Genomic DNA, 16,097 nt, shown 5'->3' with positions numbered 1-16,097 from the left:
CTCGCTGCGCCCAGCGGTCAGGTCCCCCCGGCTCCCCACGGGCCCCCAGGTGTGGGTGGCAGATGGGGCGGGCCTGGGTGTGCCCCGCTCCCCCCCTTCCCGCGCCAGGTCCACTGTGTGGCTGGAGGTGCTGTCTCAGCCCATTTTGCCCTCCGGCGGCCCTGGGAGGTGAGCCCAGCTGGGGCCCCAGTGCCCGCAGAGCAGACCACTGTGGCTTCCAGGGAGGGTCCCAGCCGGACAAGACTGGGACGCCACGTCCTAAGCCGCGGGTCTGTCCTGCTCTGTCCCCAGAACCGGGGCAAGGGGGGCGCCGTGAGCAAGCTGATGGAGAGCATGGCGGCCGAGGAGGACTTTGAGCCCAACCAGGACTCGAGCTTCTCTGAGGACGAGCACCTGCCGCCAGGCGGGGCTGCGGAGCGGCCCCTGACGCCGGGTGAGTGCCTCCCATGCCGCGCTGGCTTGGGTGAGAGCCCGGGGCTGCTCTCCTCCTGGGGCAGTTACGGGGGCCGAGCTCCCATGGGGGGAATGGGGGGCGGTGACAGGGAACAGCACGTGCAAAGGCCCGGGGGCCAGGTGGGAGCACAGTGTGGACGTAAAACTGAAGGAAGCTTGACGCTGGGTCGCTGAGCAGGGCCGGGAGCGCCGCCTGGGCCGGGAGCAGGCAGCAGCAGGCACCTGGGTTTTGTGGGCCTCAGTAGGAGTTTGGTCTTGGCTTGATGAAAAGGAGGAGCTGGCAGAGGTTATCGGTGGGAGATGAGTTTTATTTGTTCGTTTGTGGGGCTTGGGAGTTTTATTTGTTCGTTTGTGGGGTTTGGGGATTTTTTTGTTTTTGTTTTGTTTTGTTTTTTCTTGCTTTATAGGGCTGCATCTGAGGCATTAGGGAGGTTCCCAGGCTAGGGGTCGAATCAGAGCTGTAGCCACTGGCCTACGCCAGAGCCACAGCAATGCCAGATCTAAGCTGAGTCTGCGACCTACGCCTCTGCTCAGGGCAACACCGGATCTTTAACCCACTGAGCAAGGCCGGGGATCAAACCCGCACCCTCATGGATACTAGTCGGGTTCGTTAGCTGCTGAGCCACGACGGGAACTCCCAGCCAGGCTGGTTCTGAGGTCAGCTCCGGGTGCTGTGTGGAGGGCGCCCTGGCAGGGCTGCGGGGGCAGGGAGGGCAGGCTGTTGTGAGGATGCAGGTGCGTCAGGGCGGCGACTGGGGGGTGGGTGGCGCAGGGCAGGAGACCGGGGGGGCTGGGCGAGCAGATGAGGGGCGGGTATTGGGAGGGGCTGCTGCCATCAAGATCACGGCGAGGGGGCAGGGAAGACCCACACTGGGCCTCGCCACCTGGAGTTTGGGGGGACATCCAGTAGGCATTCAGACCTGGGGGTCTGGAGCTTGAGATGGAGCGTGTGTGTCAGGTGGGGGCGGGGCGAGAGCAGGCGCAGGGCCAGCCCTGAGGAACTTTGTCACCTGTCTGGGTGTGCATCTGTCAGCTCTTGTTACGTGACAGCCACCTGCTCGGACTCAGTGCTGGGTGGCAGGAAGCTGTCAGCAGGGTGGCAGGCAGACCTCAGCTGGGCTTGCGCCCGTGAGGACAGCATGACCAGGGGCCCACCGGTGCCGGGACCGCTGCCCCACAGCCGTTCGTCCACCTGGACCGCTGGGCCGGTCAGGGCGCGTGCTCATGGCGCGCTGCCAGAGGCTCGAGAGGGGGCGTGGAGACCCGTGAGGCCCCCCAGGGGCGAGGTTCACAGTCGAGCACGTCACGTGGCCCAAGGTCCAGAGGTGGGAGGTCCCCTCCACCCATGTGAAGGCCGTGGCAGGAGGGTGGGTGCAGAGGGGACCAAGAAGCGGGCCTGTCACTCTGGCCACCCCAGCGAGCCACCTAGGTAGGGACAGGGAGGGGCCCGGTTCCAGGGCCCGCGGAGAAGGAAGAGCAGGCCCGGGAGCAGCCCGGCGGGGCCTGAGGAGGAGGACTGAGGAGAGTCTGGGGTGGGGCCCTGGTGTCCCCGGGGGTGGCAACCCCCGGCTGGGGCCCCGGAGGGCGGGGGTTGGGGACAGGGAGCCTTGACAGCGGCTGCGGGGGTAGGGTTTCAGCCAGAACAGACAGCATTCCAGGTGGAAAAGAAGCGGATGGAAGAGTCCGGGGCTGCGGCTTAGGGGGCGGCGATGGGTCTGATGACACAGCCTCATGCCAGGGTCCAGAGAGTGCTGTCTTTTTTCGCTTGTTGGTTTTTTTGGGGGGCCGCACCCGCGGCATATGGAGGTTCCCAGCCTAGAGGTCGAATGGAAGCTACAGCTGCCGGCCTGCACCACAGCACAGACACGTGGGATCTGCGCCACATCTGCCACATCCACGACAACTCACGGCAATGCCAGATCCTTAGCCCACTGAGCAGGGCCAGGGATTGAACCCACGTCCTCATGAATACTAGTTGGGTTCGTTATTACTGACCGCGATGGGAACTCCGAGAGTGGTGGTCTTTGGCTGGGGACAGGCAGCACATGCAGGGTGTCACCCCTGGACCCCATCTGCCTGGGATCTCTGTGGACTCAGGGGCCGGGGGGCAGGGCCGGGTGCAGCGGGAACGGAAGCGCGGCCCTGCTTGAGCCCTGCCTGCGGGCACACTGCCGTGCCCGAGCGTGCCCTCCGCTCCGAGGGGGTGACAGGGCGGCCAGGTGGGCCTGAGAGAAGGAAGGCAGAGGCGGGTGGTCTCTCGCCACCCTCCTCCAACCCCGCCTCCTCCTCCCCCCCCCCGGCCCCCGGCAGCCCCTCGCTCCTGCATCATCGACAAGGATGAGCTGAAGGACGGGCTGCGCGTGCTCATCCCCATGGACGACAAGCTGCTGTACGCGGGGCACGTGCAGACGGTGCACTCGCCAGACATGTGAGTGGGGCCGGGGGCCTCCAGACCCTCGCCCAGCCCTGCAGCCGGGGTGCCGGCTGGGGCTCTGGGCACGTGGCTTCCCCTCCCCAGGACCTGGCGAATGGTGCCTGCCTCGCGGGGGGCGGGCTCAGGACACTGGGAGGACAGTCCCCGCTGAGGTGTGCCAGGGCGGCGTGGCGGGCCCCCCAGTGGCACAGGGCCGGGGGGCGGGCGGGAGAGTGTGTGGGCCTCTCCTGGGTCTGCGGCCCCTCCTGCAAAGGAGGAAACGGGCCCAGCTGCCCCAAGTTGACCCAGCTGGTCAGCAGCCCTTCAGGCTCGGACCTCACGTCCCAGGGGTCTGGGGGTTGGAGCTGGTGCTGGCGGGCCGGAAATTGGGACGCAGCATCCCCGTGGGGACCTCACAGCACGCTTGCCCTGGCCTTGCAGATACCGGGTGGTGGTAGAGGGGGAACGCGGGAACCGGCCCCACATCTACTGTCTGGAGCAGCTGCTGCAGGAGGCGGTGAGGCCGGGGCGCGCGGGGCTGCCGGGAGGAGGGGGCCGGGTGCTGCTGGCCACCGCCTGGTGCTCAGTCCGCCGCCTCCCCAGATCATCGACGTGAGGCCGGCCTCCACTCGCTTCTTGCCGCAAGGGACCAGGATCGCGGCTTACTGGAGCCAGCAGTACCGCTGCCTCTACCCCGGCACCGTGGTCCGAGGTGAGACCTCCCCTCCCCTGAGACCCTCCCCGACACCCCGTTTCCTAACGTGTCGGCATGGACTCCCTTGTTCCTGAAACCCAACTCGAACAGGCTTAAGTGCAGTTCAGTGGATCCGTATGAGTGAAGACGTATGGGCCTTGGGGCCCGGCCGGACCAGGTACTGTTCACGCAGCATCCGTCAGCCACGCAGTTAGCTGCGCTGGCTCACACCCGGCTCCTGGGGACTGTGTCTCGCCGTCATAACAAATCCCGTCCTCAGAGAATCCCCTACGCTCCCATCCAAGTCCCAGAATGGAGTCCCACTGAGCTGGCTCGGGTCACGTGGCTGTCACAGATGCCGGGTGTCAGATCTGCTGGGCCCGCGTCTTGCGCTGGTCCTTCTAGGGAGTGAGGCCAGCTTCCCGATCTTACCTGTGGACCAAGAGAGATAGGAAGGCTGCTTCCCCGGGAAAGCTGACGCTGTTAGCAGAATGAGAGAGACTGGAAGCCGGGCAGACAGAAATAACAGGTCGCCTGGAAGTCGTGGGTAAGGCTGTCAGACAGACGCTGCACCGCTCAGCTGGTGCCAAACCCACACGTCCAGAGACGGGCCGTGGGCATTTGTCAGATCCAAAAAGCAGGCGCCAGCTCCAGGGCTACCTCGTGGGCACCAAGCCCTCTCCCACAGGTGGAAGTCTGTCTTGTTCAGCTCCCGGCCCCCGAGTCCTGGCGGGCTGCCCGCTTTCTAGGCCTGCCTCGGGGAGGTGGGGGGGTCTCTCCAGACTTGGCCTTGCTGCCGTCCTGAGAATTCCGCTTCGCTCCCACACCGCTCCTGTGTATCTCTCCCTTGTTGCGGCAGAGGGTCTTTCTGGAGCTTTCTGAGAAGGGTCCATGCGAGGGGAGCTCCTCAGGTGCGCGCGCGCCTGTGATCTCATTCTTGCCTTCCTTCGAGACGGTGCGAGCTGCATATAAACTCTCCTTAGAAACCACTCTCTCTCCCCGTTTTGAAGTCACGGTTCCATTTTCACGGTGGAGGTGTTCACTGCCGGCGTTATTCCCAAAGCGTCACCGAGACCTGCTGTTTCCTTCTGGAAACAGGATCTTCTCATTATTTCTGGATAGGGAGTTGCATCTGGTCTCTTCTTTGCTGTGTGCGTGTGTTGCTGGGTCTTGGGGGAAGGGGACTTGGGTTTCGAAGCAAATTTCCTCTGTTCCTGAAAACTTTTCTTGTATTACTTCTTCGAGAGTTTCCTTCCCCATTTATCTTTTCCTGGAACTCACGTGCATCTGGCAGTCCTCCACAGTGTTTGCCTTTTTTTTTTTTTCCCCACTACTGTCTCTTTCTTATCTTTTTCTTTTTTTTTTTTTTGGCCATACTTGTGGCATGTGGGAGTTCCCCAGGCCAGTGACTGAACCTTCACCACAGCTGCAGCAACATCAGGTCCTTAACCCACTGTGCCACAAGGGAACTTCCTCTTTATCTTTTTGTTCAACTTTCTGGCAGGTTTCCACCTCCGCTTCTGGCCTCTCTGTTCGATGGAATTCTTGATATTTCTCCTGTCCTTTAAAGAATTCCTAAGAGTTGTTATTCTCTGAATATTCTTTTTTTTTTAATTTTATGGCTGCACTCGCAGCACGTGGAAGTTCCCAGGCCAGGGACTGAATGTGCACCACAACCATGACCTACGCTGCAGCTGCAAGCGACACCAGATCCTTTTCAGCCCCGTGCCGGGCTGGGGATAAACCCACACCTCTGCAGTGGCTCAGTCACGACAGTTGGATTTTTTTTTTTTTTTTTTTTGTCTTTTTGTCCTTTCTAGGGCTGCACTCGCAGCATATGGATATTCCCAGGCTTGGGGTCAAATCGGAGCTGTAGCCGCTGGCCCACACCACAGCCACAGCAATAGCAACAATGGATCTGAGCCTTGTCTGCGACCCACACCACAGCTCACGGCAACACCAGATCCTTAACCCACGGAGCAAGGCCAGGAATCGAACCGGCAACCTCATGGTTCCTAGTCGGATTCATTAACCACTGCGCCACGACGGGAACTCCCGACAGTTGGATTCTTAACTCACTGCACCATAGCAGGAACTCCTTTTTTTACTGTATTAAAAATAATCGTTTTGTTTCGTGTGCTTTTTTCCTGAGGACTTGCTGTGTGCATTCTGGATTCCCTCAGTGCCCTGTCCTCCTGGTCGCTTTTCCCCTTCTCCGTGGGCCGTGTGCCCGTCCTCTGAGCTCCCCGTCCCTCTCTGGTCTGTGTCGGTCTTTTGTTAGAAACTGTTCTGAGGGTCCCATCAGGTCACTGGTGACCCTTAGCAAGCGCATAGGCCACTCTGTGCGCGGACAGGGCTTCCTGGCGGTGGCGGGGGACACCACCTGCCCACACCCGTGACTCATCCCCGTCAGCTGGCCCATGGCCTCCGTCGTCAGGGACGCGGGCTCAGCGTCTGGCACTTAGGGCTGGGGTCACCATTCAGTGCTTGGACTTCCGCGTCGCCCCTACTCAGTGTGGTGCTCACTGCCCCCCCACCCCCCACCCCAGCTCCTGCTGCCCTGTGACCCCCGTCTGTGCAGCACTGGGTCCCCGGCACCCCCGCCTGCAGAGCTGCTTGTTGTTCCACAGAGGGGATCCTGGGCCCGAGCCTTTGCGGGGTTCCCCTGTAGAAACCGGGTCCCTTCTTCCTGGCCTCCCCCACTTCCAAGCCCCTGGCCGAGCGGAGCCCAGAATGCGGCAGTCGCGCTCCACGCGGACACCGTCTTCAGGCACTCGGGGCCCCGTCTCCTCGCCTGCTCGCTCCGCCCTTTGCGGTCCTGCCCCTGCGTCCTCGCTGGCTCTGGGGAGAGGGTCCTGGGAGGGCGCGGACGCAGGCGCGTGTCCCCGAGGTCTGGACGTGCCGCGGAGCCAGTGCCCTGCGGGGCCCGCGGGGCTCTGAAGCCCACGTTCTGCTCCGCCGAGGACCCGCCCTCGCGCCCCTGACCTGCTGACCGGCTGGTCTCGGCGCCCCCTTTGCCAGGCGCCCGCCAGGGAGCCGCAGGTCCGGGGGCCTCCCCTGACCCCCCCCTTCCCCCAGGTTTGCTGGGCCTGGAGGACGACGGGGACCTGATCACCGTGGAGTTCGATGACGGGGACACCGGGAGGATCCCCCTCTCGCACATCCGCCTGCTGCCTCCGGACTACAAGATCCAGTGTGAGTGGCGGGCCTGGCAGAAAGCGGGGGCGGGGGCTTCCAGAATGGACTCGGGAGGGGGGTCCCAGGCTCCCCAGGCCGGGGCAGGGCTCAGTCACTGTCACCCACGGCTCCGCACGCCAGGCGTCGCCCCAGGGCTCAGTCCTCCTGTAGTCCCTTGTGACTGACCAATACCAACCTCTGAACCTCGGGGACTTTTGTTTGGTTTCTTTTCGTCGTTTTAGGGCTGCACCCGAGGCAGATGGAAGTTTCCAGGCTAGGGCTCAAATCGGAGCTACAGCCACCAACCTACACCACAGCCACAGCAACGCAGGATCCGAGCCGCATCTGCAACACGCCGCGGCTCTCAGCAACCCCTGATCCTTAACCCACTGAGCCAGGCCGGGGATCAAACCTGCATCCTGATGGATACTAGTCTGATGTGTTTTAGCTGAGCCACGACAGGAACTCCTGAACCTTAGGGTTTTAAGGAGGTGAAACGGCTTTATCCAGGGCCCTCAACTAGTCGGAGGCAGAGCCTGGACTCAGACCCAGGACTGCCTGACTTCCAGGGCTCCCGACCTCAGCCTCCTCCAAACGGATCATTAAAACCACAGAGTCAGCCCCGCCCTGTTCAGCTGTTGGAGGAGCCCTTGCTGAGCGTGTGTGCAGACACCTGAGCCTTGTCCCTGCAGCTGGCGCCTCCCACGCGAGCGTGCAGCCTACTGGGCGGCTGAGCTGGCCGCCTCGTCTCGCGGTGTGGTCTGGTTCCCACCTCCGCGAGTGCAGAGACCCAGGCCTGAGCCACTGTCTGTCCTGCCCTGCAGGTGCCGAGCCGTCCCCGGCCCTCCTGGTGCCGAGCGCCAAGCGCCGCAGCCGGAAGACCAGCAAAGACACCGGCGACAGCAAAGACGGGGCCGCGCCAGGGTCCGAGGAGTCGGGTGCCAAGGCGCGGGGGCGGGGGCGGAAACCCAGCACCAAAGCCAAGAGTGGTACGTTGGCCGTGCCCAGCCCACTGAGACATGGGGGCTGCCATGCACACCGGGTCTCTACACAACTCCCATCTCCCCACTCCCCACCCCCCACCCCCCGCGGGAACTCTGCACAGCGACACTGCCCCCTCCCCACCTCGGTGGGAACTGTGCTGCGGGGCTGCTGGGCCCTTTGACAGATGGTGGAACCGAGGCTCGGGGAGGCGCCCTGATCTTGAGGGGCAGAGCTGAGATTTAACCAAGTGAGTTGCTGCCGGAATCCAAAGAAAAGTGCCTCTGGCTAAGAGCCCAGGTTCCCGAGGCCACTCCGGGGCCCACACACGAGACCGCTGCGGTACAAGAGCCGCTGGGCCCGAGCCCCTCTGCGCTGCCGCCCGTAGCCCCGCTCAGGAGCTGGCTCGGGAAGCCCAGGCCTCACGTGGGCCTTTCCCTTCTCTCCTCTAGACAGAGCTGCCGTCCTGGAGGAGGGGGGCTCGACAGAGGAGGTCCCTAGCACCCCGTTGGCCCTGGAGCCCATCAGCACCCCAAGTTCCAAGAAGAGTCCCCCAGAACCAGTGGACAAGCGGGCCAAAGCCCCCAAGGCTCGCCCGGCGCCGCCACAGCCCAGCCCAGCACCGTCCACCTTCACCAGCTGCCCGGCGCCTGAGCCCTTTGGGGAGCTGCCGGCCCCCGCCACCGCCCTGGCCCCCGCGCCCCTCGCCAGCATGCCCGCCACCATGCCCGCCACCCGCCCCAAGCCCAGGAAGGCCCGCGCAGCCGAGGACTCAGCCACCAAGGGCGCCCGGAGGCCGGGGGAGGAGGCCGAGCTGCTCGTCAAGCTGGACCATGAGGGCGTGATGTCGCCTAAGAGCAAGAAGGCCAAAGAGGCCCTGCTCCTGCGGGAGGACCCCGGGGCTGGCGGCTGGCAGGAGCCCAAGGGCCTGCTGGGCCTGGGCAGCTACCCGCCAGCGGCCGGCGGCCCGGAGCCCAAGGCGGCCCGGCCCAAGGCTGGGAGCGGCGACCTGGCCCAGGAGCCCGCGGCCGGGCTCCCCTTCGAGGACGCGGCGAAGCCCCAGAGCCCGGACAAGGGCCAGGCCGAGCAGGACGGGGCCGAGGAGTCGGAGAGCGGCAGCAGCAGCAGCAGCAGCAGCGACAGTGGCGGCGGCAGCAGCAGCAGCAGCAGCAGCAGCTCGGAGACGGAGGGCGAGGAGGACGCCCAGGGCGGGGGCCGGCGCTGCAGCGCCTCCAGCTCCAGGGCCTCCTCGTCCTCGTCGTCGTCGTCCTCGTCGTCGTCCTCCTCGTCGTCGTCGTCCTCGTCCTCCTCCTCCTCGTCCTCCTCCTCGTCCTCCTCGTCGTCCTCCTCGTCCTCGTCCTCCTCGTCCTCGTCGTCCTCCTCGTCCTCGTCGTCGTCGTCCTCGTCCTCGTCCACCACCGACGAGTCCTCCTGCAGCTCGGACGACGAGGCGGCCCCCGCGGCCGCGGCCGGCCCCTCGGCCCCGCCCGCGCTCCCCAGCACGGCGCCCAAGCCGGCGGGCAAGGCCCGCGCCTCGGGCCACCCTCCGGGCAAGAAGGCGCCCGCGCCCGCGCCCCAGGCGCCCGCGCCGCAGCCCAAGGCCCAGGCCGGGGCCAAGAGCCGCCCCAAGAAGAGAGAGGGCGTCCACCTGCCCACCACCAAGGAGCTGGCCAAGCGGCAGCGCCTGCCGTCCGTGGAGAACCGGCCCAAGATCGCCGCCTTCCTGCCGGCCCGGCAGCTCTGGAAGTGGTTCGGCAAGCCCACCCAGGTAGCGTGGGGCCCCGGAGCTGCCCTCCTCTGTCTCTCCTCCAGCCGCCCCCAGGGCAAGGTCGGGGGGCCGGGCGAGGAGTCCGAGCTGCAGGGGCAGCGCGGGCCTTTGGCGACCGTGGAGCAGGGTCTGTCACCCCTGCTTGGCCACACGACCTCGTTTTCTTGGCCGTCGCTTCACCTTCTGCTGAAAACGAATAGCCCGAGGCTGCCGGTGTCCCGTTTAGCAGGAGGCACGTGTTTCCCACTCCCTGGCACAGAGTCCAGGCTGTCTTCCCAGCCTGGCTGGGTGGCGGCGGCCGAGGCAGAGGGTCCTGGTCGTTTGGGGCTGGGTCACCTGGGCACCCCTGCAGTAGGTGGGGTTGGTTCTCCCAAAGGAGCCCTCCGGGCCCACCCCGTGCCGTGTGGTCCACACTCCTGTGTGCGGCAGGGCATCAGCCGGGCTCCCCCACGACGTCCGCCACCCTGTCCAGGTCCTCCAGGGCCCCGCCAGAGCTGGGCTCGGCAGGGGTGCCCTGCTCGGTCTGGACCTTGCCAACGCCGGTGCTGCCAGGCAGGTTTTAGAGCTTGGGAAGCTTCTGGAGTATTCTCGTTGTGTCAGCTCCCCGGGTAGTGCGTCAGCAAGGCCAGAGGACGTGGCGGGTGTTGTGAATGAAACTCTAGCTGGTGCTTCGTGTCTTAGCAGTAGCCTTTCATCGGCCCAGAGCTCTTCAGGATGGGGTGGGGCTGTCCGGCCAAGGTAAGAGCCAGAAGTCAGGGAGGTCCCCCCACCCCGCAGACTCCGCTTTCCTTCCTGCTTCCCTGCCTTTGGGGCATCCCCTTGAATCTGGGGCAGAGGCTCCGCTTCTGCAACCTCGCAGGCATGAGTTACCTGACTCTACACCCTCTAGGCTTCAGGCTGAAAGCCTCTCTTGGCAAGGCCACCAGTCAAGTCAGCAAACTTGAGCATGTAGATTCTTGTAGAATCTTTTCTGACCAGCCACACTCAGACATTCCAGACCAGCACCCCCGCCCCCCTGCCTCCTGCGCTCTGGTCCCGGCAGGTGCTTTATCCCAGGACATCTCAAGGAGCTTCTGTGCGGACGTGTCCTCACTGTCCTGCCTTCACGGTCTTGGCCTGTTCCTCAGCACCTGACATTTGCAGGTTCCAGCGTCAGTGTTACTGAGGGCACTTACTGCTGCAGACGTCAGAGCACAGGGCCAAACTCATTTGACAGCAAAGTCCAGAGTGGTCAGCTTCAGGTACAGCTGGATCCAGGGGCCCAAAGGCTGTCTTCAGACCCACTCTTGGGGCTGGGCTCCAGGTTTTAGTGTCTCTTTCCTTCTTCTGCACTGGTCTCCTTCTCTGGCAGCCCCTCCCCTCTAGTAACAGGCAACCCCCAGGAACTTTCACCTGACCTCTGTCAGCTCAGGAGTGACAGTAGGAAGTGTCTTTCTCCCAGGGGTTCAAGCTAAAGTTGGTGGACTGTCTTTGGGTTAGATCCTGAGCCAGCTGCAATGGCCAGGAGGAGAATGGGATGTTTGGATTGGCCAGACCAAGTCCTGTACTTGCCTCAGGGGTGGCTCAGCCCCACTGGGGAAACCCCATGGCTCAGGAGGGGCTCCGAGTCTGAGGAGAGGAGCATGGACGCCAAAAATGTAACTGCTGTCGCATGCAGTTAGATTTAGCAGAAATCGTCACTAACCCCTCTTGGATGATCAGTTTATACCATGCCTTGAGCTGAAAATAATTTGAGCAGTTTGTGGAACAGGTGAGAAATTAGTAACTCGGATGTCAGAAAGTCTGTCACCACCAGGGATCCAGTAAATTAAAAGCAGAAAAGGGACGGCTGAATAAGTTAGGAAATTAGCTTGTAGGTTTTTCATGTTTAGGCCCCCAACCACCCCGCCACCAATGAGAAAATCAGCTTTGGAGCCGCCTAGTGGCCAATGTGAGAAGGGAAAGAAGCACTTTAATACTCGGTTTGAGGAGAATGTGTGCTGGTTCCACTGGAGGGCAGAGCAGAGCGTGGCACAGGTCCGGCTTCTCTGAGCTGTTCCCTCTGGGACAGTGATAGGTCCCAGAGCTGCCTGGTGCTGTGGTGGGTTTTGGATGCTGATGGCAGGTCTCTTCCCTCCTTGGAGCCTACATATCTGTCCAGTGCTAGCCCGGGCTGGGGCACCGACAAGGCTTCAGGAAATGTTTGTTGAGTGAATTTAAAAAACACCCCACCCACACGGTGGGCCAGGCAGACGTGGGCCCAGTGCCAGATCCTGCAGGCTCCAGGCGCTGATCTCAGTCAGTGGCTTTGCTGGGGAAGAGGAGGGGGTAGCTGCCCACGCCTGGGGGTTGACACTGTCCCAGGGACAGCCCTCGGCCCACACACACCCCCCCTCCGCCCTGGACAGGCCTCTGGCGGGGCTGGCTGGTTCTGAGCCCCCACACTGCTCAGCGTGGTGTGGACTGAGGCTGTGCGTCGAGTGACCAGCTGTGACGCTGGGGGCGGGCAGGGAAGGCTTCGTGGCTGTCCAGCCAGGCAGTGCGGCAGGTGGAGCAGTGTGTGCCGTCTGACCCTTGGACTTGGGTTCCCGCCTCCCCTTCCTGGACCTCATTGTCCCTGCCTGGAAGTTGGGGCTGCCCGTGCCTCGGGCCGGTGCCAGGGCCCAGGGGGAGGAGCGGGGATTCCGCTGGGCCCCAGCAGTGGGCGTGGCGTCTGCGGCCGGAACCTGCCCATGTGGGGGTCCCCGCGGCATTCTTAGGGGACGCGACGTCCCTCCTGGGGACCCAGCCCGCCAGGGCGATGGATGAGGGCTCCCCCTCCAGAGCAGGTGGGGGGCCCCCCCCGGGGTCGGGGCCGGGGTCGGGGCCCCGCGCCCTGACCCGCGCGCCCGCCCGCCCACCCGCAGCGCCGCGGCATGAAGGGCAAGGCGCGCAAGCTCTTCTACAAGGCGATCGTGCGCGGCAAGGAGATGATCCGCATCGGGGACTGCGCCGTCTTCCTGTCGGCCGGCCGCCCCAACCTGCCCTACATCGGCCGCATCCAGAGCATGTGGGAGTCCTGGGGCAGCAACATGGTCGTCCGCGTCAAGTGGTTCTACCACCCCGAGGAGACCAGCCCCGGCAAGCGCCTCCACGAGGGCCAGGTGAGCCGGCGGCCCCACCGCGGGGCCGGGGGCCGGGGGCTGGGGGCCTGGGGTCGCCCCGGCTCACCGCGGGCCCTCGTCTGCCCCCAGCACTGGGACCAGAAGTCCGGCCGCAGCCTCCCTGCAGCCCTGCGGGCCTCCAGCCAGAGGAAGGACTTCATGGAGGTAGGAGGACGCAGGGCAGGCGCCCCCCCCCCCACACCCCAGCCCGAGCCCCCTGAGCCCGCCTCTGAGCAGCTCGGAGCTGCTGGCCTGGCCTTTGGGCTCTCAGTCCTCGGGGCTCTCAGTCTCTGGCCTTGTCCTCGACCCCCCCCCCACTGCCACATGTCCCTGGGGGATTCCTGCCGGCCGGGGAGGGGTGGTTCCCCCGCCTGATGCCCGCCCGGTGCCCGCAGCGCGCCCTGTACCAGTCCTCGCACGTGGACGAGAACGACGTGCAGACGGTGTCGCACAAGTGCCTGGTGGTGGGCCTGGAGCAGTACGAGCAGATGCTCAAGACCAAGAAGTACCAGGACAGCGAGGGCCTCTACTACCTGGCTGGCACCTACGAGCCCACCACGGGCATGATCTTCTCCACCGACGGCGTGCCCGTGCTCTGCTGAGCCCGCCGCCGCCGCCGCTGCCGCCCGGGGCCTCGGGCCTCGCCATCCCCGCCACGGCTCGGCGGCCACGCGCGTTGGTTGTGTGCATGCAGGCGTGCCCGTGGACGTCCTGGCGCTCGTGAGTGTGTACATGTGTGTGCCCGTATGCATGCACGTGTGTGTGCACATGTGCACACGTCCCAGACCCCTTCCCGACCCCTCGGTGCCCCCGCCGGGCCCCTCTCCGCGATCAGGGTATGCGCGGCCGGGCCGCCCGTGGCCCTCCCAGCACCTTGAAAGCACTTGGCCCGGCCGGGCCCCCCCGGGCCCCCCAGGCCCCGCTGCGTGGGGCGCGGGGCTGCCGAGGAACCAAACTGACACTCGCGCGGGGGCTCGCGCTGCTTGCGGAGCCTCCCGGTGCTGGGGCCCCTGCGGCCGGGGCCACCCCACGCCTCTCCCCGGGGCCAGCGCCGGCCCCGGGCCTGCCCGCCTCGCCGCCCGGGCCTGCTCCGGGCGCCTGCCAGGGGCCCGGCCTCCGCCCTCTCGGGCTGGCCTGGACTCGGGGAGCGGAGCCAGGGAGCGGCGGGGCCGCAGAGCACCGCCAGGCGCCCCCGAGCCTCACACTACAGAGACCCCCCAATGGTGCTGACACCCCGTCCCGGCCCCGCCCAGGCCCCGCGGCCCAGAGGGAGGCGGCAGTTGGTCCCTGTACAGTTTTATTGTACCGAGAGACTCTCCCTGTATTATACGCCTTTAAATGGAGTCAACTTTTTAATTATATATATAAAGATAAAGATATATAAATATATATAAATATAAACTTTTTAAAACTGTGAAAAAATAGCTATGAAATTATAAAAAAAAAAGCGAACACATTCTGACGTGCAGAATATTATTTTTTATTTCCTGTTAGATCGTGCGTGTCTAGCACCCAGCTTCACGGGCCCCCCCTTGTCCCGAGCACACCCCCCCCCCGCCCGCCCCCCGGCCCAGGTGTACTGTACGCGCCCCCAGGACGGAGAAGGACTTGGGAGAAGGGAGGCTGAGGGAGGGAGGGGAGCCGGCCGAGCTCGGCGCCCTGCTCAGCCCACGAAAGCACTTAGCAGCCCCCGCACCTTCCAGGGCGACGGGAGGCCTCGTCCAGACAATCTCAAGGGAAGGAAAAGCCAGACTTTGGTTTCGTTTTTTGGGGGAATTATTGTTTTCCTTTTTTTCTTTTTTAAAGTTTCTTTTGGAATTTTGTTTGTTGGCGAATTCTGTGTGATCTTTTTCATAAAAAAAGGAAAAAGAAAAGAAAAAGCTATAATTGGAAAAGGACAGTTGTCTGGAGTGGTTCATTTCTGGGCCCCGGGTGGGCTTGGGGTCGGGAGGCAGCTCCGGGGGGGACTGACCTTTCAGGGAGAAGGCCAGCACCCCTGTCGCCCGCGCCTGCCTAGCTGAATTAATTTCAGTGGAAGGAGATGAAAGGGGGCGCCACCCTATTGGACCTGGCCCAGCCTCGGCTGCCCACTGGTACAGGACGGCCTCCGGGCCAGACGGGCTGGAGAGCTTGCATCGCCTTTCTAATTTTTTTTTTTTTTTTTGGCTTTTTAGGGCTGCACCCACAGCACATGGAGGTTCCTACGTAGGGCTCAAATCAGAGCTACAGCTGCCGGCCTCCACCCCAGCCACAGCCACACAGGATCTGAGCCGCATCTGCGACCTACACCACAGCTCACGGCAACGCCGGATCCTTAACCCACTGAGCAAGGCCAGGGATCGAACCCGCAACCTCATGGTCACCCGTCAGCTTCATTTCCACTGCGCCCCCACAGGAACTCCTCTCTCTCAAGCACAGAGCTGGAGTGACAGTGATGGCCTGGGAGCACCTCACTCACCTCCTGTCAGCTCGCCACAGCCACTCACCGCACCCGCGCCGCCGAAAACGACTAGAACCTGCCACAGAGATCTGCCGCAACGGAAGACCTAAAGAGGGGACCACAGCGAGACGGGCAGGCGGGCCCTGCAACGTGGGCAAGTCCACACCCCCACGTGAACGACCCTCAAGCTGGAGAAAGATCCTACGGCAGAAGGTTCTCCCCTGGAGGCGCGAGTTCTGAGCCCACGTTGGGCTCCCCTGTCCTCCACCGGGAACACGAGCTCCCAGAGCATCTGGCTGTGAAGGCCCGTGGGGCTCAATTCCGGGCATCTCCTAGGACGTGGGGACATGGGGACGTTGCTCGGAGAGGACGCCCACAAACATCCCACAGGCTCCGGGGCAAAAGCCGTCATTTGCTAGAAGCCTGGGCCGGACCCCCCTGCCGTCTTGGAGCATCTCCTGGACAGGTGGGGGGCAGCTGCGGTTCACCCTAGGGACCCAGGCTCGGGCAGCAGCCCTTCCTGGGTGCCTCTTCTACCGCATGGGTGCTGGGCTGGCAGGCGCACTTGTGCAATTGTCCCTCTAGCTGCTTAGTGCCAAGACCCGGGCCCGCCCAACAGCCTTGTAAGCGCCAGTGCTGGGACATCTCAGACCCACAAGCTGGGTGTGGGCACAGTCGTACCCATCAGCAGCCAAGCTGTCTGAAGACCTCAGCCACACCCACTAGAGGGCCCAGGACCCTGCTCCATCCACCAGGGGGGAGACACCAGCCCCAGAAGCCCCTGGGCCTTGGCGCTGGCCCTGCCCTCCAGGATGTGTGCACTGTAGCCCTGGACCAGCTTCACCACCAGGGGGCAGACACCAGCCAGCCCCAGCCCTGCCCACTAACAGGCCAACACATGCTTTAGGACACCGTGTAGCTGGTACCCAACTGTTAGAGCCCTCTGCACCAGGGACTTGAGAGCGGCTTTGGGATCCCTGGGTCCTGCAAGCAGACTCTAGAACCCAGCCCTGCCTGCCAGGAGGCCAGCACTAACCCCAGGACCTGGC

General features: G+C 64.0%; 1 protein-coding gene across 1 annotated transcript in view; it reads left to right on the top strand.

The window, feature by feature from the left end:
• The window catches only part of TNRC18 (trinucleotide repeat containing 18), a 94,489-nt gene extending 79,983 nt beyond the window's left edge, over positions 1–14,506 (top strand). Inside the window, 10 exon segments of the mRNA XM_021086041.1 lie at positions 292–433; positions 2,764–2,881; positions 3,308–3,383; positions 3,470–3,578; positions 6,639–6,755; positions 7,562–7,726; positions 8,171–9,486; positions 12,372–12,608; positions 12,699–12,773; positions 13,004–14,506. Of these exon segments, the coding sequence (XP_020941700.1) occupies positions 292–433; positions 2,764–2,881; positions 3,308–3,383; positions 3,470–3,578; positions 6,639–6,755; positions 7,562–7,726; positions 8,171–9,486; positions 12,372–12,608; positions 12,699–12,773; positions 13,004–13,210 (2,562 nt within the window). The 3' untranslated portion in view covers positions 13,211–14,506.

The sequence above is a fragment of the Sus scrofa genome, chromosome 3, assembly GCF_000003025.6.
Source record: "Sus scrofa isolate TJ Tabasco breed Duroc chromosome 3, Sscrofa11.1, whole genome shotgun sequence".
Lineage (NCBI taxonomy): Eukaryota > Metazoa > Chordata > Mammalia > Artiodactyla > Suidae > Sus > Sus scrofa.
The sequence above is the reverse complement of the archived record's forward strand: the minus strand, read 5'-3'. Positions and strand labels throughout refer to the sequence as shown.